The following is a 26,208-nucleotide window of genomic DNA, read 5'->3' as shown; positions in this document are numbered from 1 at the left end:
CTGCGCTAATATCCGTATCTGTATCGGCCGCTCTATGTGCGCATCTCGTATATACGCAGTAACTAATACGCAAGTAATCCAAAAATCCAAAAATCCCAGAAAAAGGCAAAGCGTCGGCGATTTCTATCCCGCTGCTCCGAAAAAGCCCCTCGGCGATGTTACATGGCGGCTGTTACAACAGGAACTCTTCGCCAGCAAAGTGTCTCAGAACCACCCAACCCTCATTAAACGTCTTCTTTTCAAATCGCACAATGACGGCGGCGTGAGTGTGTCTATCATTCTGAATCCAAACCGGGTACTTTCTCCATTTGAGAGAGTTCAGTGAGCGGATCATTTCGAATTGGATTGGTGCCAACGCAAGAGTTGGCTGCGTCGGGATCGACATCCGCCTCTCTCGGGCCATTGTGCTTCTATCTTCGGCATTCATGCCTGTCTCTTCATCTTCGTCCTCATCTGCCAGATACTCTTGGTTCTGCGAATTATTCAGCGCCTCGTAGACGTGTTCGACCTCTTCACGAAACGACTTGATCAGGATCGGCACCCGGTACTCTGCAACATTGATGCCCGCGAGGCCGCCCTCATGTAGCTTAATGCGCTTCGTGCTTCGTATAGTTTGGAAAACCGAGTTGATAAGATAGGCCACCACGCCAATAGGAACCAGCACCGACACCGTAATCATGAACGGGACTCCTCTCATCCACCGCACGCCTGCTTCAGTAAGGGATGACAGAGTGATTGGTGCAGGAACCTTTGGTCGCGGAGAGAACGGGTGCGCCGCATCCAATAGGACACCCTCTGGATCATTTTTCAGAAAGTTGACCTTAATCCGATCTATTTCCTTGTATGGGTCCGTCTTTTCTATACAGGTTGTGTAGTAAACCGCGCTTCGATCATTAACGATGTTGCTGTATAACGTATGTCTCCTGAATTTCTGCAGTCCCAGCATGAAAATCGACTGGGGATCGGCCATGACGGATAGAAGGGGCCGGCCAGTATCTCGGAAATTATCAATCGTGAACAGTTGGCTCCCGGACATGGACAGCGTCCTCGCGCCCAACACGTTCCACATGTGGTTGTGCCATCCTTTGAGGGGGGTCCGTACGCCGAGATGCGGCGAGGCAAAGGTCGCAAAGTTCTGTTTTTCCAGTATCAGTAGTGGCCCTGTCTCTACCTAGAAAGACATGCGCTTACCATGCATTCAACCGAGTCCAGGATGCCCTTTGCATACAGCAGACCAACAGCATACCGCGATACCAGGCCGCCGAGAGAGTATCCGACAACACTCAGCTTCCTGATCTTGCCGCCATTCTGCTCTATCGTCTTAAGTTCCTCTATAATCTCAGCGCAGACTCGCTCGCCGCCAAGCTCGATGCCGTCGTAGGTAAAGCTGCCGCTGTTTCGCTTGGCTAGCAGGAGGTAGAGGTCGTCAGGGGAATGTTGGGCTCGTAGCGTCTTTGCGATATTGTTCATGTGGTTTGGATTACCCCATAGCTGTGATTTACCAAGTTAGCTCAACTACACGCAAGGAAGCTCCTTTGATGTCGAAATACTCACTCCATGAACCAGGACGCAGAGGTGGTCCGCCTTTGTGCTTCCGCCAGCAAAATCCATCCTGAGCGCTGCACCTAGGAGTCTCGAGCCAGCCAAGCGAGCAGACATTGGCTGCAGGAGAGGCTATCGTGACTCGTCGAAAGGGGCGCAAGCAGGTATATATTACATGGGGGACGCATTACGTAGGTCCGAGGCGGTTTGATAAGGAAGTCCGAAGTCCACGTTTGGTTTTGGGCACCCAATCGAGTAAAAAGCGTAATCGTGCTGCCAGAGTCCGGCAGCCCCGTATTTGCCGGAGCGCTAGAAGGTAGTGGGCTGATATCCACATGCACTCACATGGTGATGTGATTGATAGGCTACAAGTACATACGTGTAATGGACTTTGTTGAAATCCGTTTGATGAAAAGCGTCGTCATCATTTCATTGTTTTTGCCTGTCCATCAATATCAGCTAGAACAACCCGGTATGCTCATTATACCACATGGTTGCGATCTCCAACTCAGCGATTTCTTACCCTGCATGTTGCGTAACCAACTTGAAAACAAACGCAGAGTGTGCCTGGTATTGGTCAATATTAAGTGGTCGGCAGTAGCAAATTCAAAGTGAGGCCATTGCAGTATGCAGCTAAAGAGCTTAATTATTTTCCTCTATTTGTTGAGATGAGCATGTTGGGGGAGCGGCAGCTTTACATTAGCTTGTTGAGATGGGTCGCAGAAATATCAAACTAGGGGGTTCAATGCAACATGAGTAGTGTTTATGATGGCTCAAAGGGAAAGAAAAGAAAAGAAAAAAAATAAAAATAAAAGAGGAGAAGAAACCAGAAATAGGAAAAAGGAGAAAAGAGAAATTCTCACCGGCACCATTGCCTGCTATCCAGCATCCCGTGTCTCAAATTTCAAGATATAAGCAGTGATAATAGGTCCAATATCAGAAACTAGAGCAATAGACCAATAGTAGCAGATGCTGGAATAAAATGATACTGGTAATGCAAAGTACTCACAGTAGTAAATATTCAAAGGGCTGAGTAGTCAATACTTATTTATTATTCAGTCAATAAAAAGCTTCTCTTCGTATTGGGAATCTTGTTCAATATCATCATGTCTATTTCGTCCAATGTTTTGGCCATGCATTAACAATGCCCCATCATGCTGCTTTAGCGGGCGTCCTTAGTGGCCATGCCATGCCTATGCTCGGCAGCCTCACGCCTAAATATCGGCCCCTGACTTGCCCCTGCAGCACGACAGGCCTAGAAATAGTGCCTAACCTGGGCGTGTATCCATCCATGCTTGCTTCATCAAAACAACCCCGAACTGCTCAGATCTCCATCAAACAACCAGCTCGTCTCCTGGCCGCTTGCTTTTGCGGGGAGACTTACCGCATTATTCCATCCATACCGATGATTGCTTAGTACGCAGGCGAGCTCTTTGGTTAGGCAGATAGAGATCGCGCATCACTCCCCTCTCACTTTGATCGGGAGCTCCTCCCTCTAGGCCGCCATGAGCCTCTCACTCAAACACATCCCCTGCCCGGCAGGCAATAGATGCACCGCTTTCCAGTGTATATTCGGCCACGAAAAGGACAACATTAAGATCGATGAGGAAAGCATTAGCGAACCAGTAAAGGATGAGGCATTGCCACCTTCAAATCAAGATCGTCCTAGCAAGCGTTTAAAGGTTGATGCAGAGAAACCTTCCCTTTCATCACAAACTGGTGTAGCCTCTAATGTTCGGACGGGGCCAAAGCCAGCCGAGAATCAGAAACAAAGCTTGTTGCAGAGCGTTACGCGTCCAATCTCACCTCCTCCGCTAAAGAGAAAGGCCAATGCTTCAACTCAGAGTGCAAACGCTGCCACCTCAAAGAATCCGCAGCCGGCCACGAAGCCAAGTGCTTCCACCTCCAAGACGACTACACCAGCTAAACCAAAGAAGGCTGAGACTCTCAACCCTCGACTTCTCAAAAGCTCTCCGGCAAGCCATGAAATACGATTAAAGCTTCTGAGGCTTCTCCACCAGGAATTTAAGCGCCTAAACGAGGAACTGAGGAAGACTGTAAACGACCAAGAGCAGAAGCTCCTTTTATCCGACCAAGATTTGATTATCAGAGCCCTGGACGAAGAGCAAGCTTGCGCCATTGAAAAGCCAGCCGTGTATTCCAACGTCATGAAGAACAAAGTCATGCAGTATAAGCGTATGACTGCGGCTCAGTGGAAAGAAGCTAGAGTTAAGGAGAAGCAGGAAGCTCAAAGGAAGCTTCAAAAAGACAACGAGATTGATGGAGAGCCTAGAAAGATTGAGACTGGTCTTACACACGCACAAGAAGTCGAGTTGCTAAAACGTATCCTTACACCACTCGATAACATGGGAAATCACGGTTATGTCCCTGCCGTTCCGACACAGGAACAAATTAAGTCGGCTCGGGATGGTATGGAGGCAGCAAAGGGATGGGAGAAGTGTGACCGCTGCCAACAACGATTTCAAGTCTTTCCTGGACGGAGAGAGGAGGATGGTGCCCTTACAACGGGAGGAGCATGCAAGTTCCACTGGGGCAAAACCTATGTTCCAAGCAAGGCACCTGGTGATAAAACAAGAGTACCCAAACGATACCATTGCTGCGGTCAAGAAGTTGGCGAGTCAGCCGGATGCTTCACCCATGAGCATCATGTGTTCAAGGCGAGCGATGCGAAAAGATTGGCCGCCATTCTCAATTTTGCTGAGACGCCAGAGAATCCCCTGGCGCCAACGGACAGAGCCGTCTGTTTTGACTGCGAAATGTGCTACACAGTTCACGGGCTCGAGCTGGTACGCTTGACAGCTACCTCGTGGCCTACGGGAGAAGACTTGTTGGATGTCTTGGTCCAGCCTCTGGGCGAAATCCTGGATCTCAATTCTCGCTTTTCTGGTGTCTGGCCAGATGATCTTGCTGCAGCGGAATCGTGGTCCGTCAACGACGATCTCAAGCCAGCTAAGGACGGCAATGAGACGGGAAGTGAGGACGGCGAGCTGAAAGCTAAGAAGAAGAAGCTCAAGATTGTATCTTCCCCTGAAGTCGCGCGGGATCTCCTGTTCTCGCTCATATCGCCCACGACGCCCCTCATCGGCCACGGCTTGGAAAATGATCTTAATTCTGTGCGCATCGTTCATCCGACCATTATCGACTCCGTCCTGCTTTATCCGCACAAGATGGGCTTGCCATATCGCCATGGCTTAAAGACGCTGATGAATGTTCATATGAACCGCAAGATCCAGCAAGACACGGGTCCAAAGATGCTGGGCCACGATTCTGGTGAAGACGCCAGGGCGGCTGGGGATTTGGTTCGCTTGCGGGTCATGGATGTGTGGAATGATATGAAGAGGGTGGGTTGGCGGGTTGTCGATGGCGAGATTACGCCTCCTGAAGGCGAAGGGGGTGGTTTGACTGAAGCGTTTATTGAGGGGCGCAATAACAATTTCAAGTTGGCTTAAAGCTGGACAGCAAGGTTGCTGAGAATGATCATGAGGCGATGTCCTCTGGGTCGAAGAATACCCACAAGTTGGCATTGGCCGCCATTGATAAATACATATCTAGTTTCACACGTCTACACCTACGCTTACTCTTTCTTATAATAGGCCAAGAACACTTTTGCATTAGGCAAGCTTCACAATACAGGAACAAAGACAGTTACAGCATATAGTTTTTGTTTTCACATAAGGCTTCTATTGGCCTTTTATGGCTAAAAGTACAAGGTTCTCGTGATTGGGGATTTCCTTTCCCCCCTCATATCCCAGCAATGAGCGGGGTGTTCTCCGTGCTTCAACTTTCATTACTTTTTACACAATCCGCCTTTACGCCCTGCCTACAGACAGCAGCAACTGGCTGCCACTGCCTCCCTTTCCTCCCGAAGGCAGATACGCCACGTTGGGGTTCGACGACAGGGCCTGCGCAATCTCCCTGCTGGCCTCAATCTTTCGGATCTGCACCAGGCCGTCGCCGGACTTGGAGATGGCCTTGCTGATGGTCTCTGCGCTCTCGGCCTCGCCCTCTGCGCGGATGACGTTGGCCTGGCGCTCCTGCTCGGCCTTTTCGACGATGAAGCGCGCGCGCTCGGCGTCCTGCTGGGCAATCTGCTTCTGCTCGACGGCCTTTGTGAACTCGCGGCCAAATGTCATGTGGGTGATGGACACGTCCTCGAGGGCAATGTTGAACTCGGCGGCGCGGCGGGTGAGGTCGCTGCGGATGCGGTTGGAGACGGCCTCACGCTGGGTGATGAGCTCGGCGGCGTCGAATTGGGCGACGATGGCCTTGAGGACTTCGTTGCCGATGGAGGGGAGGACTCTCTCGTCGTAGTCTGCGCCGAGGTTCTGTCATTGTTAGTTAGCTTTTGACTGTATATCTAAATCTGTCGTCGAGCTGCAAGATCGTATTTACCTGGTAAATCTTTGGCAGGGCCTTGACATCTGGCCGGTGCAAGACTCTCAGCGTCAAGCTGACCATCTGGAGATCCTTGCTGCCGGTGGTGGTGGCAATGTTCCTGGGCTTCGTGCGCACGTCAAAGATGACGCTCCTCTGCAGCCAAGGGATCAAAAAGTGCGTTCCCTCGTTGACGACATCCTCCTTGACACCGGACAACCTGTCGAAGATGACGGCTCTTGTTCCGCCTCGGACGTCGTAGATGGACTGTGTGATGAGGAATGCGCCGGCAGAGGCCGGGATGGCCATGCGGTACATGAGGTTGAGGGTTCGCGCAAACGCCGCCATTTTGAATTTCGCTGCTTCAGCAAGAATAGCAGCCCGGGATCCTGAAAAAAAATTCGACTGCTGAAATTCCCCAACGGCGAAAATGCGACTGAGCTTCTTGCGGATTATGAAGCTTCGTCCTGCCTTGTGAATCCAGAGGTTGTCCCGCAGTTGGTGCTTGATTTTCCGTCCGACGAGTGGCGCTAGACCTGTTACGGCAAGCTCGGCTGGACCCGCGAGGATGGCTCTGCGTTTTCACCAATTCCGAACCCGAACTCATTCCACCTCTACCTCTCTTCCCGCAATCGAAAAAGGATTAATCGCAACTCCGAGATCCTGCTGAATCACAATGAGACCTACTCAGGTTCGTCTGGGCGGCGGCGCCCCTCAACCCAAGACTGGCCAGTATGTGCAGCCTCTCCCCCGAACAGATGCGGCAATCGTACCACCCGAGTTTGCGGCTTTTCCACAAGATGCGAAAGTCGAGTTCGATGGGCGATGATGCGGCCTCTGTGGCAGGATGTTTGACGAATTGATGCTGATGCTAATCTTCTTTTTTATAGCTGGCTCGGTGACTGGGGCTCCTTTGGTGAGTTTACTCTACTTGACGAACGATTGCATCGGACCGCCCGCGAAAGAAACTTTAGAGGACGCAAGAAGCCAGATGGTGGGGGAATAGGAGGACGATACAATGGGCCGATCTCTTGATTCAGCTGAAGCGATTGGGGTGGAAGACATTGAACACGTTACGGAGCAACAATTGGATCAGGGATTGCGTCGAAGGACTCGTCGGGACGAACTGCAAAGATGGAAGGAGTCACTCGCATGCTAACATATGATGCTATAGGTGGTGCCAAGCAGAAGGGCATTGTCGACTACGGCCTGTCTGCTAACCGTCAAAACCCCTTTGCCGGTGCTGCCCACGATGCCATCTTCAACACCTTCCGCCGCACCAAGTCCCAGATCTTCTACTGGCTCCCTCCTATGCTGGCCGGCTACTACCTGCTGAGCTGGGCCACCGAGCGGTATGTCGGCCCAAGTGAAATATAACGCTGCCGGTACTGAATCCAGAGCTAACTTGACATGATAGAAACCACTACCTCAACTCCAAGGCTGGCCGTGCTGAGTTTGCCGACTCGGAGTAAAATGGTGCACGACTATGTTGAATTATGGATGTCCAGGGGGACCCAGTGTATATCAGCGTCTAGAGTAGGAGAAAACAATAGAAACGGTTGACTCTACGAGATATTTGATTCCATTCTTCGTCAAGAGGTTAATGCACTGATTTAATATCATGAGATGGCTTTGGGGCGTCGAAAGAGAGGACTTAAGATGTGTTAATGACGAGAATGAGTGTTAATTCTCATCTTTGACATTGGGTGATGTTCTCTACGACTTCATGACCCTTAATTTTAAAGGCTTTTATCACAAACTCTCCCTCTATATCTGCCAGTGACCAACATAAAAACTCTCGTGAGCTCATGCTCTCTTAGGTCATCCAAATCTTGACCGACATGATAGGCTGAATCTACATCACGTGACTCAGCTGTAGAGATCTCGGCGTCGGCACCACAAAACGCCGAAAGTTTTTAGAGGGTCCCTCACCGAGAAAAAAAGTTTGGTTTGAGTAGGAAATTTTTGAAGCGCCTCAATCGTGGGAGGACGACAGACATTGAAAAAAACGCGATCCAGTTGCGCAAGACGTCCAATTGGTGCATCAGAGGCAATTTGAATTCCGTTCAGTCGATTGAACCCCTCTACATCTTTAATAGCCTTTCAATCGTCGATTGAATACTCTCTTTTCGTCTTTTTTCTCTGTTTTTTTAAAACTTGCTCGATTCAAATTATCCCATACAGCAGCCATGGCCTCCGACAGACCTGACAAGAAGGAGAAGAAGGAGAAGAAGGAGAAGCGCAGCGAAGATGCTGGCGTGACCAAATCCAAGAAGGACAAGAAGGAAAAGAAGGAGAAGAAGGACAAACTCGCTTCTGCTCTGGACGAGAAGCTCCAGCAGGATGTCGCTGCGCAGAGCGCCGTCAAGGCCTCTGACGAGGGCTCAGATATGGAAGAGGACAAGACCCCTGAGGTGACCCTTGAGAGAAAGGTTGTGCCGTTTGCGGTTCCTCTTGCCGATGAGAAGGGCCAGAAGAAGATTTGCAAGACGATCCGAAAAGGTAGGTTGCTTCTCCCTCGTTGCGTCGCACAGTCTGCCTCTTTTTTCCTTTCTTCAGCTTTCCCTCCCTTCTTTTGCTTTCTTCTATCTATATAGAGCTATTGGATCTTTTTACTAACGTCGACTCTTTTCAACAGCCGCCAAGAATGGTACTCTCAAGCGTGGTGTCAAGGAAGTCGTCAAGACCCTGCGAAAGTCCCCCGCCACCGCCCCCGGCTACACCTCATTCCCCGGAGTCGTCATCATTGCCGGTGACATTTCTCCCATGGACGTCATCTCACACCTGCCCGTGCTGTGTGAGGACCACAACGTGCCCTTCATCTTCGTCACATCGCGCGCTGAGCTGGGTGCCGCCGCCAAGACCAAGCGACCTACCAGCGTGGTCATGATCATGGAGAAGGCCGAGGGAAAGAAGAAGCCCGCCAAGGAGGCTGACAAGGACGATGATGAGGACAGCAGCGAGTCTTACAGCGAGACCTACGCTTCCCTTGTTAAGCTTGTGCAGAAGGAGGGCGGCAAGCAGGCGTTCTGGACAAAGGGTGAATCAAAGGCGTAAAAAAAGAAAAATGGTAAAGTGAGGGCGCGGTATTTGTGAAGAGACTTATGCTGGGGAGAATGATGTTGGTGCGAAGCGCTTAATCTGGGTGTACATTAACCATACCAGAGGGATTGTCTTGCAGCAAGACTTTTGTTGGGGCAACGGCGGCGTTCAGGTATATAAAGTACTGCATTGATCAATGGAACAAGTTTGGCTTTTTACTACACGGCTATTGGCTCTGAGTTGTCAATTGGATGTGATATCAATTAATATGTTGAACTCGGATCACACAAAGGTTGAAGTTGCAAATATTCCAAATTAAATTTGACTAATTTAGGTGTGATGTTATACAACAAAGGCCATCAGATATGCTGGGCCTTTCCAATCCCTGTCCAACTCCTCCCAGAACCAGCCTCAGGAAAGAATTACGAAGAGATATCCCGTTTACTCAAAGGGATTGGTCCTGGTTCCCCACCAGTTGAGGACCAAGGACAGGCCAATAGTCTCGAGCAGCTTAGCAGCGACATTGACGCCGACAGTGTCAAGAGGCCTCTTTTCGCTAAAGATCTGAGAGATGAACTACACACACACAAAGAGTCAGTCTCAAAGAAACAAATCAAAGAGGTGAAGGTAAAGAAAACATACTCCAGGAGCCGACGTCGCCGCAAAGATCAAGGCGCCGAGATACGCAGCGCCCTTGTGGCTCAAGGTGCCCGTGGCATTGAGCAGAGCGCCCACGCCGTAGCTCTGCAGGGCGGAGCCGACGAAGGAAGTGCCCCAGGCGACGGCGGCGCCGCTGGCCTCGCGGGAGCGGATGAATTCCTCCTTTGTGTTGGAGGCCTTTGCGCGCTGGTAGGTCTGGCCAAAGACGGGGGCGAGGACGACGAGGTCGACGCCGTGGTTGAAGAAGGTGCCGAGGGCGATGGCGGAGGGTTTAACGGGAGGGAAGTCTGTAAATTGTAATTAGTCGTGAATTTGAAGATGGAGATGAAGATGAGAATGGGAATGTTGGGAATTGCAATTGAGAGTGGCGAAAGAGGTTGGGTGAGGGTAAGATGAGCTTGAGCTTGAGCTTAAGGCTTACATTGGAGAGACATGTTGACTATGAGGATACGATGCTGTGATAAGCTTGAAGAGAGAAAGATGAAAAGGACGAGATCTGTTTATGAGTTGTGATTTTACAGCTATACAATGATATCCGTAGTATCTGTGCCGTCACAAGAAGTAGTTTCATCCCAAAGAGCAGCATCCCTCAGGGTATTTGTACTCCCTCCCCCACTTTGCATCATCAACAAGCCACGTTCTAGCTTCACCCTCTCATCTATTACGTCTTGTGCCCCCTCACCCTCTAAAATCTCGATCTACGCCAGAAAAGTCTATCCCATTCTCTAATTTTCGCCCTGGAGAAGGACGAGAGCTCCGCTAAGGTGAGAGAGTCCTGGCGAAACGATTTCGTCACTGTGATGATGATGTCACCACTACGCTCTGTATTTTGGTGCCAGGACGGCCCGGATGAGGAAATTCATTTTTTCCAGAACTCCACAGTGTCTATGATTCAAAGACGGACTTGGTTATTCTTCTTTCAGAGCTTTCCGGATCGTTTATTAGTTCCTTGGTAGCTGAATGTCAGATGTTCGTTGCTTTGACCCCGGTTTTTGGTGAAGCGTCATTATGTAATGATTGCGGCTATTCACGCCTAACCTTGGCTCTCAGCTTGACATCGTATGTATGTAATGCATGCGTCCCAAGACGAAAATCAGGCGCCCGAATCGTCTGCAGGGCGCCGGAGCAAAAATGCATGTTTCTCCAGAACAACGATCATCCTTCTCTAAACCTACTGTAGAATAAAGCCTCGGCACAGAAATAGCTAGGATACCTAAATCCAAAACGAAGCGTTTAAAGAACAACACCCAACCTCCTTGTATCTATACGAATCCGTTTAAAAGCGCTGACATGCACGACACGGACGTTTGAGCCACACCGGATACGAAAGCGAATTGTCATTGCGCATCCATCGAAAAGCCGCGAAGCTCATCCGATTCTCCTCCCCCAACATATTTTAGAGTAATGCAGCATGGGAAAAGCAAGCTGAAATTCCTATTTGCTCTGGGGGGCGTTTTTCTCCACTGCGGGGATGTGTTCGTCTTCGGATTTTGAGGCGTGGGGCAGGTTTTTGGTGTGTATGCCAAACTTGGGTGTCTTTTTTTTTTGGACGACGAGAACTCTGGAAAAAGGTAGTGATAGTAGCAACAACTCCTAACGCATCAGTTTCAAATAAATCGGATACCACCGGATAGTAGCAATTAGTAAGAATAATCATCTGTTTCTTTGTAGACACATATCATGATATCGCGATGGCCAACCACTCTCATATATCACATCACATTCAAAAAAGAACAGACACAGCACAGACAGAGGCACATAAATCATTGGCGCAAAAAACACTGGCAGTCTCCATATTGGCTTGAATCAACGTTAACCCGTAACCATAAGTCATCTCCCGCTCCCCATCCCATCACATCATGCCTCATCCTCATCAAGAACCATAAAAAACCAAATGCCGTTATTAAACAAGAAAATGATCCCGCTTCCTCCTTCGCCGCTTTGTTTGTTGAAAAAACCCATGCTGTTTAACTCATGCCAGCCAGCAGAATATGTAAAAAACTCCCATAACGTCCTTTCCTCGTTGTAATATCTCGTACAAGGTTCGCTTTTGTTTCACGTTTTTCGAAAAAAGAATCCAGGTTGGCGTCAACCGTGCAAACTCTCTTTCTCTTCCATGAGCTTCCCTTTTTCACGCTTTCGTCGTCACTCGTTCTTCTTCGCCTCGGAGACTTGCCAGTTTTGTTTTGCCCAGTTTTTGCATTATGTGTTTAAAAAGCTGAGATGATAATAATGGAAAGAGAGAGTAAAAAAAAAAGTCAAAAAACAAAATCTTTGCCGTGTGAATGTTCCCGTAACCCTCTATGCTTGGAGATGGCCATACTCGCCGCTGCGCAACCCTAATAAAGCTCTAACATCATGAACGTACTGGAGACCTTCCAGCAGAGGAACTAAATGCATCAAGTCGCCATCTGTCGGGTCGTTGATCCAGCCTTGGATCGGTATGGCGTTATCTAGTAGGTCGAGTTAGCTGAGGGGGCTTGCGCCTCTACCGCAAGTCGGTAAACGTACCTTCATGGAACAAATAGCTCAGCGGGCTATTGTCCAGAATCATCACTTTACTCAGATCCGGCTCAACAGAACTCAGGTCTTTAATGTAGGCTCCTTGTCGATATGTGCAGTGTTGACGATAGTATCTTGCCGAGAAGAACTTTCTTTCCGTTTCCAGCCAATCAATCACTGGGTCGGCGTACTCCTGAACAGACGCGGTAAAGACAACCAAGTTGAACCACTTGCACACTCTACGGAGAAACTCGTCGCAGAAGGGTCGCTTGTTAACCCAATACAAGATGGGGTGCTGCGCAGCGCTGCTCTGTCCGCTCATTCCCAAAGTCGCAGTGTTGAGCTGGACTTCTATCATGTGACCGCTGTTCATCCGCCCTCCTTTAGACATGCTGTGGATGAGCGTCTCGTCGAGATCTAGGATAAGCGTCTTCTGCTGCTTTCGTGAAGGCTCAAGAAGATTCAGATAGGATGGCTGTCGTCGGGGGATCAATGGTCGTGGTGGCGCAGGTGTCTTTGGGTACTTGGTCAGGGCGGCAATCGGAGACGTTGGAGACTTGAGCTGCGCTGACAAGTCGCTCCGGCTGAGGTCACCCTTCCCATGAGAGGCGGTGGATTGTGATTTTCTATGTTTTCGTTGCTCTTCGTCGTTGAGTTTGATTCGAATAGAGCGCCGAGCCGCGCCCGTCTCCTCGCCGGGCTGGGCTGATTTGGAGCGGTTATGCCGGCTCTTAGCGGCAGCACGGGGTTCGTCTTCGGACTCGGAGGATAGACCAGATGATGAGGTACTAGAGGAATGAACCGTTTTCGACGGGACTCCCAGATGCCGTGTATTTCGACCAGCTTTGTTCGCCTTTTCGGGAGAACCATACAGACTATCCGTGCCCAAATCGCCGCTGTGGAAGCCAAACAGCCTTTTCAGCTGTGTCATGGGCGCAAACTTGCCAAAGTCGTCGTAGAAGAAGGCGATCAGGTAGTATCCAGGCGCAGTCAGCGTAGCAAACAGCCACCGAATGGTGCCGATGATGCTGGAGGCGATCCCCCTAGGCAGGACATGCCACCATCTCGAACGCTTCCCATCCGGCTTGGATTCGCAAAAGAGCGGCGTCTCTTCGGTAGCAAAGGATGCTTCGTCGTCGCCGCCGTATCGCTTCTCAGAAAGGGAACCCGAGCCCTCAGCGGCCGAGGGCTGGTTCTCGTGTCCATCCGCCTTGTCTTCGGACACGTCGAGGTCGAGCGCCTTGTCGTCGAGGCCGGCGCTGATGCTGTTGGATCGGGAGTGGGTTGGACTCGGTGGCGGCGACACGCGCGCGGTGATGATGTTGAGCGAGTTCATGTCGAACATGGAGAGCACTCCATGGGACATTTGAGGCGGCTTCGGGGTCGATACGGGGTGGATGCGCAACGACTTGTTGGAGGGAGCGAAAGGGAGCGTCGCAGCAGATGCCGAGGCGTTCGAGGCCGCTTCCGGCTCTCTAGGATGTCTGCCAATGGCCCTGCAACGCGCTCCAGGGGGGTTAAAATGAGCCTCCGCAGGGCGCGCGGGAAACGAGTGTCATGAGTGAGTCGCTTCCAAAGGGGGAAGAGGAGGTGAGAGAGAGGCGGATGAAAGACGGCCGCAGAGTTTTGGATTGCGATGCAGAGACAACAGCCAGACGGAGACGAGAGAGAAGAAATGACGCTACGAGCGAGCCGCAGAAAATAGCACTGGACGGTATGTTCGCCTTTCCGAGGGTGGGAATTGTCTTAATGAAACAAGTACAAGTACTCGTACTTGGCAAGCGTTGAGGCCAAAAGTCGCCCCAAAGGAAATCGGGCCAGGTCGTCATCACGGCTAGCAATAGCGGGCCAAGGCCACTGGGAGGTCAGATGCCGCCCACGCTAGGGCGGTTTTTGGGGGGTTTGCAGCGGAATCAGCAGGGCTGTTGGGGGAGCCCTATTTGCGAGCGTGGCCCAATGCGCTGCTCTGCTTGGAGCCCGTTTCCGGTCGAGTGCCGAGGGAAGCGGTATCGATACAAATGGAGAGGTGCATCGTATCATTGATGCAGCCGAGGATATGTGGTTTTACTGTTTTATAGAGGTGAGTATTTTACGAGGTTGGATGTATGTTGAATAGCAGCAGCAGAGATGGTCAGAGGGAAACCCCCAAACTACAAAGACTAAAAGTAAAACAAAACAACTTGTCTGCCTCCCCATCTGCTACAGTTATATGGATTCTTTTCCTCTTCTTCTCCAGAGTTCGACTTTGCAGTCTCGTATTCTTAGCCCTTGCGCTAGCAAATGTCAAATCAGCCCATGCTGAAGTTTGAATTTATTTTTGTCCCATGGCCGCTAATTTACAAAACATGCCAAGGTGCCAGAAAAGAAAAAGAACCAGAGAGAAAAACCTTCAAGCATGTGCAAAAGGTACTGAACAGATTACAGAATACAAAAGTCCTTTATCTGGGTCTACAGGCAACAACACAAGTACCGGTACCTGCACCGAATTGTGTGTGCTGCCATTCAGGTATCGGGGCAGTTCCTCTCGCGCTAACTGGCAATCTTACATTAGTGCATAGTGGGCTGCATTAAACTGAATGTACGAAATTCTTTTGTCGCCAATCCGAGCAGCCTCGCATGTTGAGTCACGATCTCGAGCAGCTCTTTTTGCGCCCACAAACCAAACCAACCCCGCTCAACCTCACCACGCCCATTCCGGAGCCTCTGAGACAGGACAAAACAAAACGCACCTTGAGCATCGCTTGACAGCATCACGGCCGTATTTTCACTCCTGCTTCACCCAGAGTCGAGAGCAGTCGCAGCCGTTATAGCCACTTGGACGCCGCCTTCTGTCGCACAAATTTCGAGTCATAGCACTAAGAACGACATCCCACCGAGCATCGGCCCCTCGATAACCGCACGCAAAACACACAACCATCGCCCTCGCACCAGGTTACGATGCCCTCCGTTTCCACGGGCCACGCGCTCGACCTGGAAAAATTCCTCAAATCTCTCAAGGGACAGCCATTGGAAGCTTCCGTCAACAGCTTGATATCGTATGTGATGTGATTTATCAGTATTCGCAATGCGGGGCACGATAAGATTGTCGCATGGCGGCATGACATTATTGGCCGCCAACTGCGATAAGGGAAGCGAGCAAGGCAAATAGCAATACTGACCAGCACTCCATTACAGCCTCCTCAAGCGAAGACAGATCAAGGGATCCGAGCCTTGCGCCGTTGCCACCGCCCATATCCTCCTCCAGGTCGTCGCCCGCTCAAAATGGCACGATGTGGACAGCCTCTTGATCAACGTCTCAAGAACCGGCCGTAAGCTGGTAGACGCCCAGCCCAACGAGCTTGTCATTGGCAACATTGTGCGCCGAGTCCTTGGCCTGATCCGAGACGAAGCTTCCGAGGATCGAGGCGACACCGCCGACGAGTCTGCGAGCGATGCGCCAACCCCAACCGACATCGTCCCGCCAACATCCATCAGCCAGCAGTGGTCGTCAAAACGCTTCGACTCGGCCAACAGCGCAGCTCCGCCGGCGCGCCCTCCCATCGTCTCTTCTTATAGCTCCATCAACCCTCCCAAGTCGCTGTTCCATCTCCTGTCGACATCCCCGCCTGCAGATGGAGACGTGTCGCCTTTTAGAAACTCGGGAGCGTCGACGCCTACATGGAGGGGCAATTCGGGCCAGATCCACGCGCTGCGCTCCGAAGTCATTGATGGTATCGAGGAAATCAAGGACGAGATCAGCCAAGTCGACGACCAGATCGCTGCTTCAGCCGAAGTGCAGATTCACCCCGGCGACTTGGTGCTCGTCCACCAGCCATCAACAACAGTGGAGCGATTTATCCTCCGCGCTGCTCAGAAGCGCAAGTTTACCGTACTCATTGCCATGGCACCACCCAGAAGACACTCAGTAGCCGAAAGCCAGCACACAACTTTTAGGAAGAAGCTGTCGGCGGCGGGCATCACAGTAGTCAACGTGATGAATGGCGGGCTCATGGCCTACATGTCACGAGTCAACAAGGTCATTATTGGAGCAAGAGCAATCGTTGCTACCGGAGGTGTCGTGGCCGATGCTGGATCTGCTGCTATTGCCCGAGCTGCCAAGGAACAGGGTGCCGCTGTCGTCGTGCTCAGCGGCGTCTACAAGCTTAGCCCGGAGAGCCCTTTTGACGAGAGCTCTCTGATTGAGTGGGGCGACTCGTCCACCTTTGTGAGCTTCGCGGACGGCCCTCTGGTGTGTGGTGCCGAGATTCGAACGGCACTCACCGAGCTGATTCCACCGGAGCTTGTTGACACCTACATCACAAACCTGTAAGTTGACCAACCAATGGATAATGCCCTTTCTAGTAAGAAGAGTAGAGCCAGTAGCTAACTATCCTAGGGGCACACATTCGCGCGACCACTTGTCAAGCCTCATCTCAGACCACTACAAGCGAGAGGATGCCGACTTTCACATCTGGGAAGGGGCTCTGCCGTGATGATGATGACTTCACGATGAATGACTACAACAATAAAGTAAAAGAGAAAAGGGGGCCTGCATCCAATGACATAGTTACGGATGCCGTAGAAGGAATAAAAAAAGGATTAAAATGTTCCTAGCAAAGCAATCATGGCAATGTGTACGAACACCTTGAAAGGCGTCGTCACTAATAAACGTTTCTGCTGCATCCGTGCCTGGTTACACCTAAGCATCGTCAATCAGCCTTGAATCTCTCGTCTCTAAATGTCTAAAATGTGATCGATTGAATGGCAACAATGGCTTATTGATGCCGTTCATGTCGACAGTTTGTTCGCTTAAGCTTGATTCAAAAACGTCACCTCTGTAGCGGCCGCGTCAGCGAGCTCAGGCAGCTAAGAGGCCCTAATTGGACGAGGCCGGAGATTAGCTGCCTCAAGGTTCTGCTGCCCCTCCATCGCCAAAGGATCAGGCAATCCATGAATGACACACACTTGGCCTCCAATCAATCTCAACCAACGGCGCGGACAGGCAGCGACAACAGCCAACGTAACTGGGCTGCGCGTCCTTGTTGCTAATGTGCGGATAGCCCGAGAGGGTTTATGGCACTAATTGGGCGCTACAGCGGGAATGAATCCATCGGCTGGACACTAAGAAGCAAGTGAAAGTGAAGAGGCACAAGGGGATCCATGGATGGAGGGATGGGCTGAGGAGCCCCGCGTAATGCAGTGCAGTAGGACGAATGCATGATTTTGACTGTTGCACGTTGAGCCATACATAAGAGGTTTGTTTGCCACTATCCTCGCCATCGCCTTTTTCGACGCTCACGAAGCTGGCCAGAGAATTGTTGGGTCGAGTACCCGGAGTCTGCCTAGGAATCGTGGCCTTCGCTTTCGGATTCGCTTTTAAACCTTCGGCGATTTCTTCCACTTTTTTCGGATCATTCAATACTGTTCAAGATTGCGCAGCGACACATTCTCTAGGAGAATAGTACCTGATTCTTCTATTTTCCACATACTTTTTACATTACACTGCAGAAGAAGCATCAGCAGATTATCATCGCCACCATTATTATACACACATCACCATGAACCCCAACGACAGCGGCACTGCCAACACTGGCAACGCCCATCTCAACGTCCCCGGAGACGAAGTTCCTCCTCCGCCATACTCAGAGACCGATGTCTACAGCACGTCGGGCAGTTCTCGCTCTCACACAGCATCAGCACCATCAGTGGCCGCATCGGCAACAGTACCTGCGGCAACTCCATCACACAGCTTCGTCGACGATGCTGCTTCGTCGACTGCTGACGAAGTCATTTACACACCTCCTCTAACTCCTCGCACTTCTCCTGGCTCTGGCCAACCCGCAGCCACGCTATACTTTGATTTGAGACCAGCCCCCCAGCAAGACTCCAGCAGTGACATTATCCGCATGACCCTTGTTCATACCATCGAGGTAACTGATGTCTCGCATCCTGATGATTTCCCTTATGAGAGCGACTGGGCGGCCCGAGATGTCACTGCGCTGGATTGGTCTACGTTTATCAATTTCCTGATTCCTGATCATACGACAAGGCAGAATGAAGTTGTTATTCATAGAAAGCTACTCGATGAGATGCAGAGATCAGAAGCAGGCAGCACCAACAACAGCACAGCTCAGGTAGAGGCTCAGCTCAACCAAATCGCCGATGCTCGAAGTCCTACCAGTCCTGATTCTCAGCGACGGAGGAGAGACGTTGAAGCCACCGTCCAGCAATGGAACGATGGCTTCTTCGGCCCTCGAGGCATCCAAGTTCGCCTCGAGCCCCCGAGAACTCCCTCGGCGCAGATGCCAGGTGCTTGGGAGGCCAACTTTGACCAGGTATCTGAAGCTGGTCGATCTGTCCAGTCTTCGCAGACTGCAGGCCGCTCTGCTCCGGCTGGCGGTAATTCATGGGGCGGTTTCCAAATCGATGACAACGGTGTTCGGTATGGAAACAGCTTTGTGGCTGATCAAAACGGTTTGCGCATCGGAAACTTGATCATGGATCAGCGCGGTATTCGGTTTGGAAATGGCGCTGAGCAAAGTCAACAGCCAGCCGCAGATGCTGCCCGGGATGTTCGCGGCCGGACAGCCTATCAACATGGGGGTGATGAAGAAGCAGGCCACAAACGCTCTTGCTCGGTCTCCTCCTCGTCTTCTTCTTCCTCTTCGAGCTCTGAATCATCCATTGGCTCTCTCCCTAGCTACGATGATATTCCCGTCAACTCTGTGCAACTTTACATTACCCGACTCCAAGACTGGACCAAGAATCCCGACCAGCTCCGCTCCAAGAGTGATGTCAAGCAGCTCAAGGCCGAGCTCAAGAGCGTCCCCAAGTCTAAGGATGTGGTTACTGATGTGGATAAGAAAGCCCTCAAGGCACAAATCAAGACATTGACGACTGTTTGGAGACAAGTCAAGAAGAACCAGAGAAGGGAACGCAGGGCCCAGAGAAAGGAGCGACGTGGCAAGAGGAGGGCAGAGCGTAAGGAGAAGAGGCAGCATAGAAAAGAGATGAGAAAGGCACGCAAGGAAGCCCGGAAAGGCCAGAGCACTCCTGTTCCCCCCGTGCCTCCGCCTCCGCCAGCCCCGGGTATCCCACCTATGCCACCGCATATTCCTGGAACCACGGTGCCGCCTGTTCCTCCTGTACCTCCGGTGAATACCGCGCCATGGACCGGCAGCTTCCCATGGGGCCGCCCCCACGGTGGAGCAGGCAGAGGAGCAGGCAGAGGAGCAGGTAGAGGAGGACATCATCATCCTCATCCCCATCCTCACCCTCATCCTCACCCTCATCAACCACATTACGGTTTGCCTCGAGGCGGAGGTTGGGGAGCATGGAACAATCCCCAAGCCTCTGGTGAGAATGGCATGTTTGGGTCGCGCGGGCCGTTCGGTCCCGAGGGGCCATTTGGTCCAGGAGGACCGTTTGGTGAAAAGGGCATCTTTGGAGGCGACGGCATATTTGGCCCGAAGGGTTTCTTTGGGCCTGGTCAAGATGAGAAGCAACAGCAACAGCAAAGGGAACAGCAGCAGCAGCAAGCAGAGCAGCAGAGACAGCAACAGCAACAACACGCAGAGCAGCAGAGACAGCAACAGCAGCAACACGCCGAGCAGCAAAGGCAGCACTATCAACAGCAAGCAGAGCTGCAGAGGCAACATGCAGAGCAGCAAAGGCAGCATTATCAACAACAAGCAGAACAACAGAGACAACACTATAATCAACAAGCAGAACAGCAAAGACAACATCTACAGCAACACCAGGACCAGCAGTGGCAACAATACTACCAACAACGGCAGGACAGTGCCTCATCCCTGCCCGGCTCCTGGCCCGACGAGAAAAAGCAGCAGCAGCAGCCAACTTCAGCCTCGCAAGACGACGAACAAATCCCCCCTCCCGGCCCGAGAGCTTCCGCAAAGTACAACACCATAGGGGCCCTTGAGAGGACCATTCAGGCTCAGACTGCGGCGGCGGAGAAGGCCGAGGGTGTTCAGAAGGAGCAGGTGGAGAAGGCGATTGCGACGATGAGGAAGCAGCTGGAGGCTTTGAGGGTGCAGGCTGACGAGGAGTATGCGAAGGAGTTGAGTGGGAATTGATGATTTGCTTTGTATAAAAAGATTGACTGGGATTTATGAAATATGTGATGGGTTTGGTTTGATATTGTACAAGAAGGGATACTATCTAGCGTTGGATGTTTTTTGATACCAAAGGAAATACTGTTTTATCATAGTTTGCTATACAGAGAAGAATGTCACTCAGCTTTTCCATCTTGTTCTCCTTGACCACATTTCTTGATTCGTACGGTAATGCTTTTATCTAATCCTCTCCCCCTTTTTTCCTCCGTACCAACCACGATGCCATGAAAGTCATGAAAAAAATACCTCCATCCCCAGCAAGTAAACACGTACAAAGAAAAACACATCCAATCACGATACATATACACAACCCCCAAGAACCAAACCTCACTCTACAGACAGTAAACACTTCTAATGCTTACTCTCATCCTTCTCCACCAAATCCCCAACCCCCAACCCCCTTCCCACAGCAACCTTAATCTTCCTCTCCTTGCCATCCGCCTCCGGATCCCTACCAACCTCACCCACCGCCTCACCCTCATCCACGCCCTCGCTCTTTATCGTCGCATCTCCCCCATTGGTAGTCTTCTTGCCCTCATCTTTCTCCTTGTCCTCTTCCTCGTCGGCGTACCGCTTCGCCAGCTCCGCCACGTCATCTAGGTCCAGGCGCATGCTGAAAGCATCTTCCCCGTCGGCGTAGTACTTGCTCTCCGTCTTCTCGTTGCGGAAGCGCAGCGTGTCTTCGTACAAGTGTCTCGCGGCGACGTTGGACACGCGGACGTGCAGGGAGACGTATTTCGCCTGGAAAGTCTCCACCATGGCAAGCTCTAAACTCAATCATTAGCACAAATCTCATCCTGCTAGAAACAACAAGGAAGTAGAGAAGATGCTGTAAAGAACATACGGCTCTGCCTCATAAGCTTCTCCGCAATACCCAGCCTCCTGTGCGTCCTCATGACGCTCAAGCTCGTAATGTGCCCGTGCTGCACGCCGTCCGTGGGTTCTTCCTCCATCTTGGCCAGCACGTAGCCGACGATTTTGGGGTAGTCGTAGGGCCCCTTGCGCGGGCGCGAGACGTCGACGGCGACGAAGCTGAGCTGTGGCCAGGAGAGGGCGTGGTAGAGGTAGTACTTGAGGAAGTAGTTTTCCGGCAGGTTCTCCAGGTTGGCGTGCTGGATCAAGGGCAGGTCGGCCGTGGTGAGGAGGCGGATGTCCATGATGGGCGGGCTGTTGTGTTATGTGTGCGGTTTTGGTTCGGTTTCGTGGGGGAGATTGCAGTTGATGGTGTAGGTAGCCGAATATATAGAGAGAAGAATATAAGAAAGGTATAAACAGCCACAATTCGAAAGAAAAAATCCGGCTTCGGGTGCTGCGTGACCAAAAGGAACAGGCAGATGCAAGAGGCAGAAGCACAAGATGCACAAGATGAAGCTGCCAAACTCAACGGCCAGCCAAAGTGCGTCTCCCCCACCAAAAGCCTTGTCCGACTGCGGGTCCGCCTGCTTTAGGCTCCAGAAGCTTCAGAATTGCGTATAAGCAAGCATCAAATATTTTATGCTGCGTTAAACCTTATATTACAATGGCAATATCGTAAATCTTTTTCAGAAGTTTAATGATTAAAAAAAAAGCATCATTCATTCTCATAAATAAAAGACAAACTACAAAAGACTACCTAATGTAAAAGCATCATTAAGTCAATTTCCCTGCACATGTGCACCTTTGCTGAATTGTACATCTATTATCTTCTCTTTTTTTCTTCTTTCCTTATTCTCTTTCTCTAATTCTGGTCTACAACCTTCTTCTCGCGGATCGGCAAGTCCTTGCTGACTTCAGCAGACGTCGCCGTCATGCCTCCAGCGGCAGAGGCCTCGTCCTGAGCCTTGGCATCCACCTTGGCAGCATCAGCGGCCTTAGCAGCTTCGGCAGCCTTGGCGGCCTTCTTGGCCTTCTTCTTCTCCTTATCCTCTTGCTTCTTCTTCTTGGCAGCCTCCTCGGCGGCGCGAGTCTCGGCAGAGCCGCCAAACTTCTCCTTCCACTCCTCAATCTTCTTGTCGTCTATCCTGGTGAAGAGATAGGCGGCCTTGCCAATCTTGTGGCCGGCCTTGATAGCAGTAGGCTCCCAGGTGTCGGGGATAAACGCCAGCTTGGTGTTGAGCTGCTGGCAGATGGATTCACTCGTAGATGGCATATACGGCGAAACGACAGAGGCCAACAGGTGGCAAAGGTTGAGAGCGAGACCAATGGTAGTGTGGGTTCGCTCGGGGTTCTCGGCCAAGTTGGCATTATCCAATCGGCCCTGAAGAAGGTTGTTACCCTCTCTGCTAATCTCCATGAAGGCCTTAACACCAGCACGGATGTGCACCTTCTCCAAGAGATCGACATACTCCTTCAACAGCCCATTGACCGTCTCGGTCCAGGCGGGGAAGTCAAAGGTGTCGTCCTTGTAAGAAGGGTTAAACTCGGGAACAACACCGTCCAGCTTGGCGTTGACAAATTTGACGATTCGGTTGACAAAGTTGCCAAAGTTGGCGAGCAGCTCGCTGTTGTTGGCCAGCTGGAATGCCTGCCACTCGAACTGGGTATCGCTAGTTTCCGGTCGGTTCGAGAGAAGGTAGTATCGCCAGACGGACGGCGAAAGGCCAACTTCTCTGGCCTGGTTGCCGAAAACACCAATGCCTCTTGACTTGGAAAACTTGCCGTTCTCGTAGTTCAAGTACTCGGTGGTGGAGAGGTGGTTAAGCAGGGTCCATTTGTATCCGGTACCAATCTCGGATCCAGGGAAGATGACTGGCATCATACTCGTCAGTTTGTATTTCACTTCAAAAGGTCATTGAAAAAATATTATACGAACCTGTGTGGAAGGGCACATTGTCCTTGCCCATGAACTGATAGAGGGTAACATCATCGGGATTCTTCCACCACTGCTCCCACTTGTCGGTATAGTTGGCCGTAATGGAAGGATAGCCGATGCAGGCATCAAACCACACGTAAATGACCTTCTTCTCGTAACCAGGCAGGGGAACCGGCACACCCCACTTCAGATCTCTGGTGATACTGCGGGGTTCCAGGCCCTTTGTCAACCACGACTGAGTGATGGAAATGCCGTTCTGAGGCCATCCATACTTCTTGTGGGCGTCCTGAAACCACTTGTCAATCTCGGGCTGCAGCTTCTCCAGGCGAATAAAGACATGTGTCGTGTCGCGAGGGACGGGAGTAGCGCCGTCGACTTTGCATCGTGGGTTGATGAGCTCAAACGGATCCAGCAGGCTGCCGCACTTGTCGCACTGGTCACCTCGGGCATCGTCGTAGTTGCACTTGGGGCACGTTCCCTCGACGAATCGATCCGCCAAGAAGGAATCGTGCTTCTCACAGTAAGGCTGTTTTGTCGTCCGCTCCTCAAGGAAGTCGTTCTCGTGCAGCTTGAGGAAGATGTCCTGCACAATCTCCGTCTGCTTCTGGGTCGACGTTCGGCCAAAGTAGTCGAAGCCAATCTCGAACCAATCGTAAATCTCCTTGTGCTTGACGTGGAACTCGTCGCAGAGCTCCTTGGGGGTCTGGCCCGTCTCGAGGGCCTTGGTCTCAGTGGCAGTGCCGTACTCGTCTGTACCGCAAATGTACAGCGTCGGCCGGTCGCGAAGCTTGCTGAAGCGAGAGTAGACGTCGGCACTGAGAACACTGCCGACAACGTTTCCAAGATGAGGAACGTTGTTGACGTAGGGAAGGGCGCTGGTAATCAGGACGTTCTTCTTGCCCTTGACGGGCAAGATGGGATTTTCAACCGCCATTGATGCGATTTCGATTCGACTTGCTTGATTGCTTCTTGTTGACTGCTCAAACTCCAAACTCCAGAGAAACAAGGCCGTCTCTATCGATATTTATCTTTTCTGCGAAAGACTCCAAAAACAAGCGTCACGCGATTGTAAGTGACTAACTCGACCAGGGTACGGTAATCAATCAATCAATGAAAGGCGCATGTGCAAAAAACTATTACAAGATTGACAATTCGAGTCATCGCATTGCCCCGCTATCGCACTATGGCTAATGGCGGGGTGTGTCACAAAAATTCTGCCGCCGCTAGCCTCTGTCTGTTTTGGGCGGGTGGTCAAGAGCCTTTGGGGGCGCATATTGAATTGCTAATGCTGAGACTCGGAAAAGATACTCTTTAAAGAAGCAAAACAACTTAAACCTTCTATACAATATTATTTTAGATCACACTCAAGTGAAAGTAATAATCCTAAATAATGTCTTCCGACCCCCTCGATGACGTCTTCACTCTTGAAGACCGTTTCTACACCCAAGGCTACAACCAAGGCGTCGAAGATGGAGCCCGCGCAGGAAGGATAGAAGGCCGCTCATTCGGCATGGAAAAGGGCTTCGAAAAGTTCCTCGAGAGCGGCCGCCTCGCCGGCAAGACTCTCGTCTGGGCAAACAGACTCCCCAAGAACACGGCCCAGCAGGCCAACTCTTCGGAAAAGAACACAAACCAGCAAGCCAACTCCTCAGAAAAGAGCTCAGAAACATGCACGCTGCCGCCGCTGCCGAGCAATCCACGGCTGGAAAAGAATGTCAAGCTCGCGTATGCTTTGGTCGAGCCAGAGACCTTATCTACGGACAACAGCGACGAAGCTGTGCAGGATTTCGATGATCGGGTTAAGAGGGCGCAGGGCAAGGTCAAGATCATCGAGAGAATGTTGAACTGAGATGGAGATTGTGACCTCATTGAGACGGAGGTTTCATACCCGTGTTGATGCTATGCAGAAGGCTAAGAGCGTTACCGCATACATCATATACATAAAACAGCACCAACGTATAGAATTTTCAGCATTCGTGGAGTTATGGCATCAGGGTTGGGAATACCAGAGGAACTGTAGGAGTTTATAGGAAACAAAAAATGGGAAATTCTAATCTTTCTTCATCTTATCTGTATTTACACAAGTCGACCCTATTGCCCGTCTTATTTGAACGTCCTGGTAGGATAGCTATTATCACCCAAGTATTAGCAAATCTCAGTCCCATTCTTCAACCATTGTCATGCCAGAAGCAAGAAACTTACCCTTCGCCATATGTCTGATCCTCGTTGAGCTCGTACTTGTGCACATCCCATCCTCCAGCCGCCAGAGCCTGTCCGCTCGGCAGCGGCGGCAGGCCATTGACGAAAACGTCCTTTGCCACATCCTTGGGCGCCTTCTCCAGGAACTTGGCCAGGCCCGTCTCACCCTCCTTCTGCGCCGCAACGAGAGCCTTCTCGCCGGCCTCGCCAATCAGCTCGACCTTGGGCTGCGCGGCGCTTCCAACCGTCAACAGAGACACGACGTCACCCTGGGAAACGACGCTGAGCTGTGGGTAAGCGCGACGGACATCACGCTTCCAGTAGGCGTTGTCGGCAATATCGCCGGCGGGAAGAGTGACGGGGTCGTCGAAGCTGAGGGGGTCCAGGCCTCCGGGCGTCGGGTTTCGGAAGTAAGGGTTCAGGGGAACGCCGTTGGAGCGATTGGGGTCGAGGGCGAAGGCCTTGCGGACGGTCTCCCACAAGCCGGTGGACTGGAGGGTTTGTTTCTGCGGATTTCACGTCAGCATCAGCCTGTTAAACGAAGCCGCAAACCAGAGTTGAGGCGTAAATTGACGCCAATTGGCGCTGAAGGGGGCCGGGGCCGAGCAGGTATTTCGAACCTTTGCAATGGAAACAACGCCTCCAGCAGCCTTTGCTGCCGCCTGAGAAGCCATCTTGCGTGAGCGATGGGAGAGCCTCAGTGCGATATGTCGAGTGTCGTCTGGGAATTGACTCGGCGTTAGTTGATCTTGACGAAGCAGAGCAATGTTAGCGATTCGGCTAACCGAGGCTTTGCCGATGGCTTCCTTTTAGCTACCCTGCAGCCGACAAGAGAATATCGGGGGTTTTCTCAACGAAGCCAATTGAGCCGCATTGAATAAGAACGAAATGATGAATCCTTGGAATTACTATTCTCTGAAGGAAATTGTGTATTCATTGAGTCCCTTGATGCTTATAATTGTATGG

General features: G+C 51.3%; 13 protein-coding genes across 13 annotated transcripts; 6 read left to right on the top strand and 7 right to left on the bottom strand.

Moving 5' to 3' along the window:
* Positions 1-172: 172 nt before the first annotated feature.
* On the bottom strand, positions 173-1,611 carry V8C40DRAFT_260939 (putative serine esterase-domain-containing protein; the record flags this gene model as incomplete). The annotated part of the gene is made up of 3 exons (XM_083219202.1): positions 173-1,135; positions 1,192-1,491; positions 1,555-1,611. The coding sequence occupies 3 exons, from the start codon at positions 1,609-1,611 to the stop codon at positions 173-175; spliced, it is 1,320 nt and encodes a 439-aa protein (XP_083079658.1).
* Positions 1,612-2,847: 1,236 nt separating this feature from the next.
* Positions 2,848-5,242, top strand: V8C40DRAFT_231334 (uncharacterized protein). The gene has a single exon (XM_083212903.1). The coding sequence runs from the start codon at positions 3,048-3,050 to the stop codon at positions 5,010-5,012; it is 1,965 nt and encodes a 654-aa protein (XP_083079657.1). The 5' UTR covers positions 2,848-3,047; the 3' UTR covers positions 5,013-5,242.
* Positions 5,209-6,403, bottom strand: V8C40DRAFT_231333 (prohibitin subunit PHB1). Its single transcript, XM_083212902.1, has 2 exons — positions 5,956-6,403; positions 5,209-5,888 (listed from the first exon to the last, which is right to left on the bottom strand). The coding sequence occupies exons 1-2, from the start codon at positions 6,283-6,285 to the stop codon at positions 5,373-5,375; spliced, it is 846 nt and encodes a 281-aa protein (XP_083079656.1). The 5' UTR covers positions 6,286-6,403; the 3' UTR covers positions 5,209-5,372.
* Positions 6,404-6,564: 161 nt separating this feature from the next.
* V8C40DRAFT_231330 (ubiquinol--cytochrome-c reductase subunit 8) lies at positions 6,565-7,696 on the top strand. Its single transcript, XM_083212901.1, has 4 exons — positions 6,565-6,669; positions 6,828-6,853; positions 7,112-7,289; positions 7,355-7,696. Exons 1-4 carry the CDS (start codon positions 6,614-6,616, stop codon positions 7,407-7,409), a joined length of 315 nt encoding a protein of 104 aa, XP_083079655.1. The 5' UTR covers positions 6,565-6,613; the 3' UTR covers positions 7,410-7,696.
* Positions 7,697-7,835: 139 nt separating this feature from the next.
* Positions 7,836-9,211, top strand: V8C40DRAFT_231327 (50S ribosomal protein L30e-like protein). Its single transcript, XM_083212900.1, has 2 exons — positions 7,836-8,439; positions 8,576-9,211. Exons 1-2 carry the CDS (start codon positions 8,127-8,129, stop codon positions 8,992-8,994), a joined length of 732 nt encoding a protein of 243 aa, XP_083079654.1. The 5' UTR covers positions 7,836-8,126; the 3' UTR covers positions 8,995-9,211.
* A 61-nt stretch (positions 9,212-9,272) lies between these two features.
* V8C40DRAFT_231325 (DUF1761 domain-containing protein) lies at positions 9,273-10,186 on the bottom strand. Its single transcript, XM_083212899.1, has 3 exons — positions 10,061-10,186; positions 9,622-9,926; positions 9,273-9,555 (listed from the first exon to the last, which is right to left on the bottom strand). Exons 1-3 carry the CDS (start codon positions 10,071-10,073, stop codon positions 9,421-9,423), a joined length of 453 nt encoding a protein of 150 aa, XP_083079653.1. The 5' UTR covers positions 10,074-10,186; the 3' UTR covers positions 9,273-9,420.
* A 1,146-nt stretch (positions 10,187-11,332) lies between these two features.
* V8C40DRAFT_231319 (Nem1-Spo7 phosphatase catalytic subunit NEM1) lies at positions 11,333-13,942 on the bottom strand. The gene is made up of 2 exons (XM_083212898.1): positions 12,151-13,942; positions 11,333-12,092 (listed from the first exon to the last, which is right to left on the bottom strand). The coding sequence occupies exons 1-2, from the start codon at positions 13,505-13,507 to the stop codon at positions 11,941-11,943; spliced, it is 1,509 nt and encodes a 502-aa protein (XP_083079652.1). The 5' UTR covers positions 13,508-13,942; the 3' UTR covers positions 11,333-11,940.
* Positions 13,943-14,505: 563 nt separating this feature from the next.
* On the top strand, positions 14,506-16,810 carry V8C40DRAFT_231317 (translation initiation factor eIF2B subunit beta). Its single transcript, XM_083212897.1, has 4 exons — positions 14,506-14,629; positions 14,693-15,176; positions 15,316-16,446; positions 16,517-16,810. Exons 2-4 carry the CDS (start codon positions 15,079-15,081, stop codon positions 16,611-16,613), a joined length of 1,326 nt encoding a protein of 441 aa, XP_083079651.1. The 5' UTR covers positions 14,506-14,629; positions 14,693-15,078; the 3' UTR covers positions 16,614-16,810.
* Positions 16,811-17,355: 545 nt separating this feature from the next.
* On the top strand, positions 17,356-20,384 carry V8C40DRAFT_231314 (uncharacterized protein). The gene has a single exon (XM_083212896.1). The coding sequence runs from the start codon at positions 17,679-17,681 to the stop codon at positions 20,211-20,213; it is 2,535 nt and encodes an 844-aa protein (XP_083079650.1). The 5' UTR covers positions 17,356-17,678; the 3' UTR covers positions 20,214-20,384.
* A 24-nt stretch (positions 20,385-20,408) lies between these two features.
* On the bottom strand, positions 20,409-21,627 carry V8C40DRAFT_19060 (acyl-CoA N-acyltransferase). The gene is made up of 2 exons (XM_083211855.1): positions 21,097-21,627; positions 20,409-21,019 (listed from the first exon to the last, which is right to left on the bottom strand). The coding sequence occupies exons 1-2, from the start codon at positions 21,407-21,409 to the stop codon at positions 20,604-20,606; spliced, it is 729 nt and encodes a 242-aa protein (XP_083079649.1). The 5' UTR covers positions 21,410-21,627; the 3' UTR covers positions 20,409-20,603.
* Positions 21,628-21,969: 342 nt separating this feature from the next.
* Positions 21,970-23,977, bottom strand: V8C40DRAFT_260929 (methionine--tRNA ligase MES1; the record flags this gene model as incomplete). The annotated part of the gene is made up of 2 exons (XM_083219201.1): positions 21,970-22,979; positions 23,044-23,977. The coding sequence occupies 2 exons, from the start codon at positions 23,975-23,977 to the stop codon at positions 21,970-21,972; spliced, it is 1,944 nt and encodes a 647-aa protein (XP_083079648.1).
* Positions 23,978-24,310: 333 nt separating this feature from the next.
* Positions 24,311-25,058, top strand: V8C40DRAFT_19042 (uncharacterized protein). Its single transcript, XM_083211854.1, has one exon. The coding sequence runs from the start codon at positions 24,434-24,436 to the stop codon at positions 24,890-24,892; it is 459 nt and encodes a 152-aa protein (XP_083079647.1). The 5' UTR covers positions 24,311-24,433; the 3' UTR covers positions 24,893-25,058.
* Positions 25,059-25,146: 88 nt separating this feature from the next.
* On the bottom strand, positions 25,147-25,916 carry V8C40DRAFT_260927 (uncharacterized protein; the record flags this gene model as incomplete). The annotated part of the gene is made up of 3 exons (XM_083219200.1): positions 25,147-25,171; positions 25,246-25,748; positions 25,863-25,916. 3 exons carry the CDS (start codon positions 25,914-25,916, stop codon positions 25,147-25,149), a joined length of 582 nt encoding a protein of 193 aa, XP_083079646.1.
* Between the last annotated feature and the right edge of the window lie 292 nt (positions 25,917-26,208).

The sequence above is a fragment of the Trichoderma camerunense genome, assembly GCF_050948025.1.
Source record: "Trichoderma camerunense strain CBS 138272 chromosome Unknown V8C40scaffold_1, whole genome shotgun sequence".
In the NCBI taxonomy this organism is placed as follows: domain Eukaryota; kingdom Fungi; phylum Ascomycota; class Sordariomycetes; order Hypocreales; family Hypocreaceae; genus Trichoderma; species Trichoderma camerunense.
The sequence above is the reverse complement of the archived record's forward strand: the minus strand, read 5'-3'. Positions and strand labels throughout refer to the sequence as shown.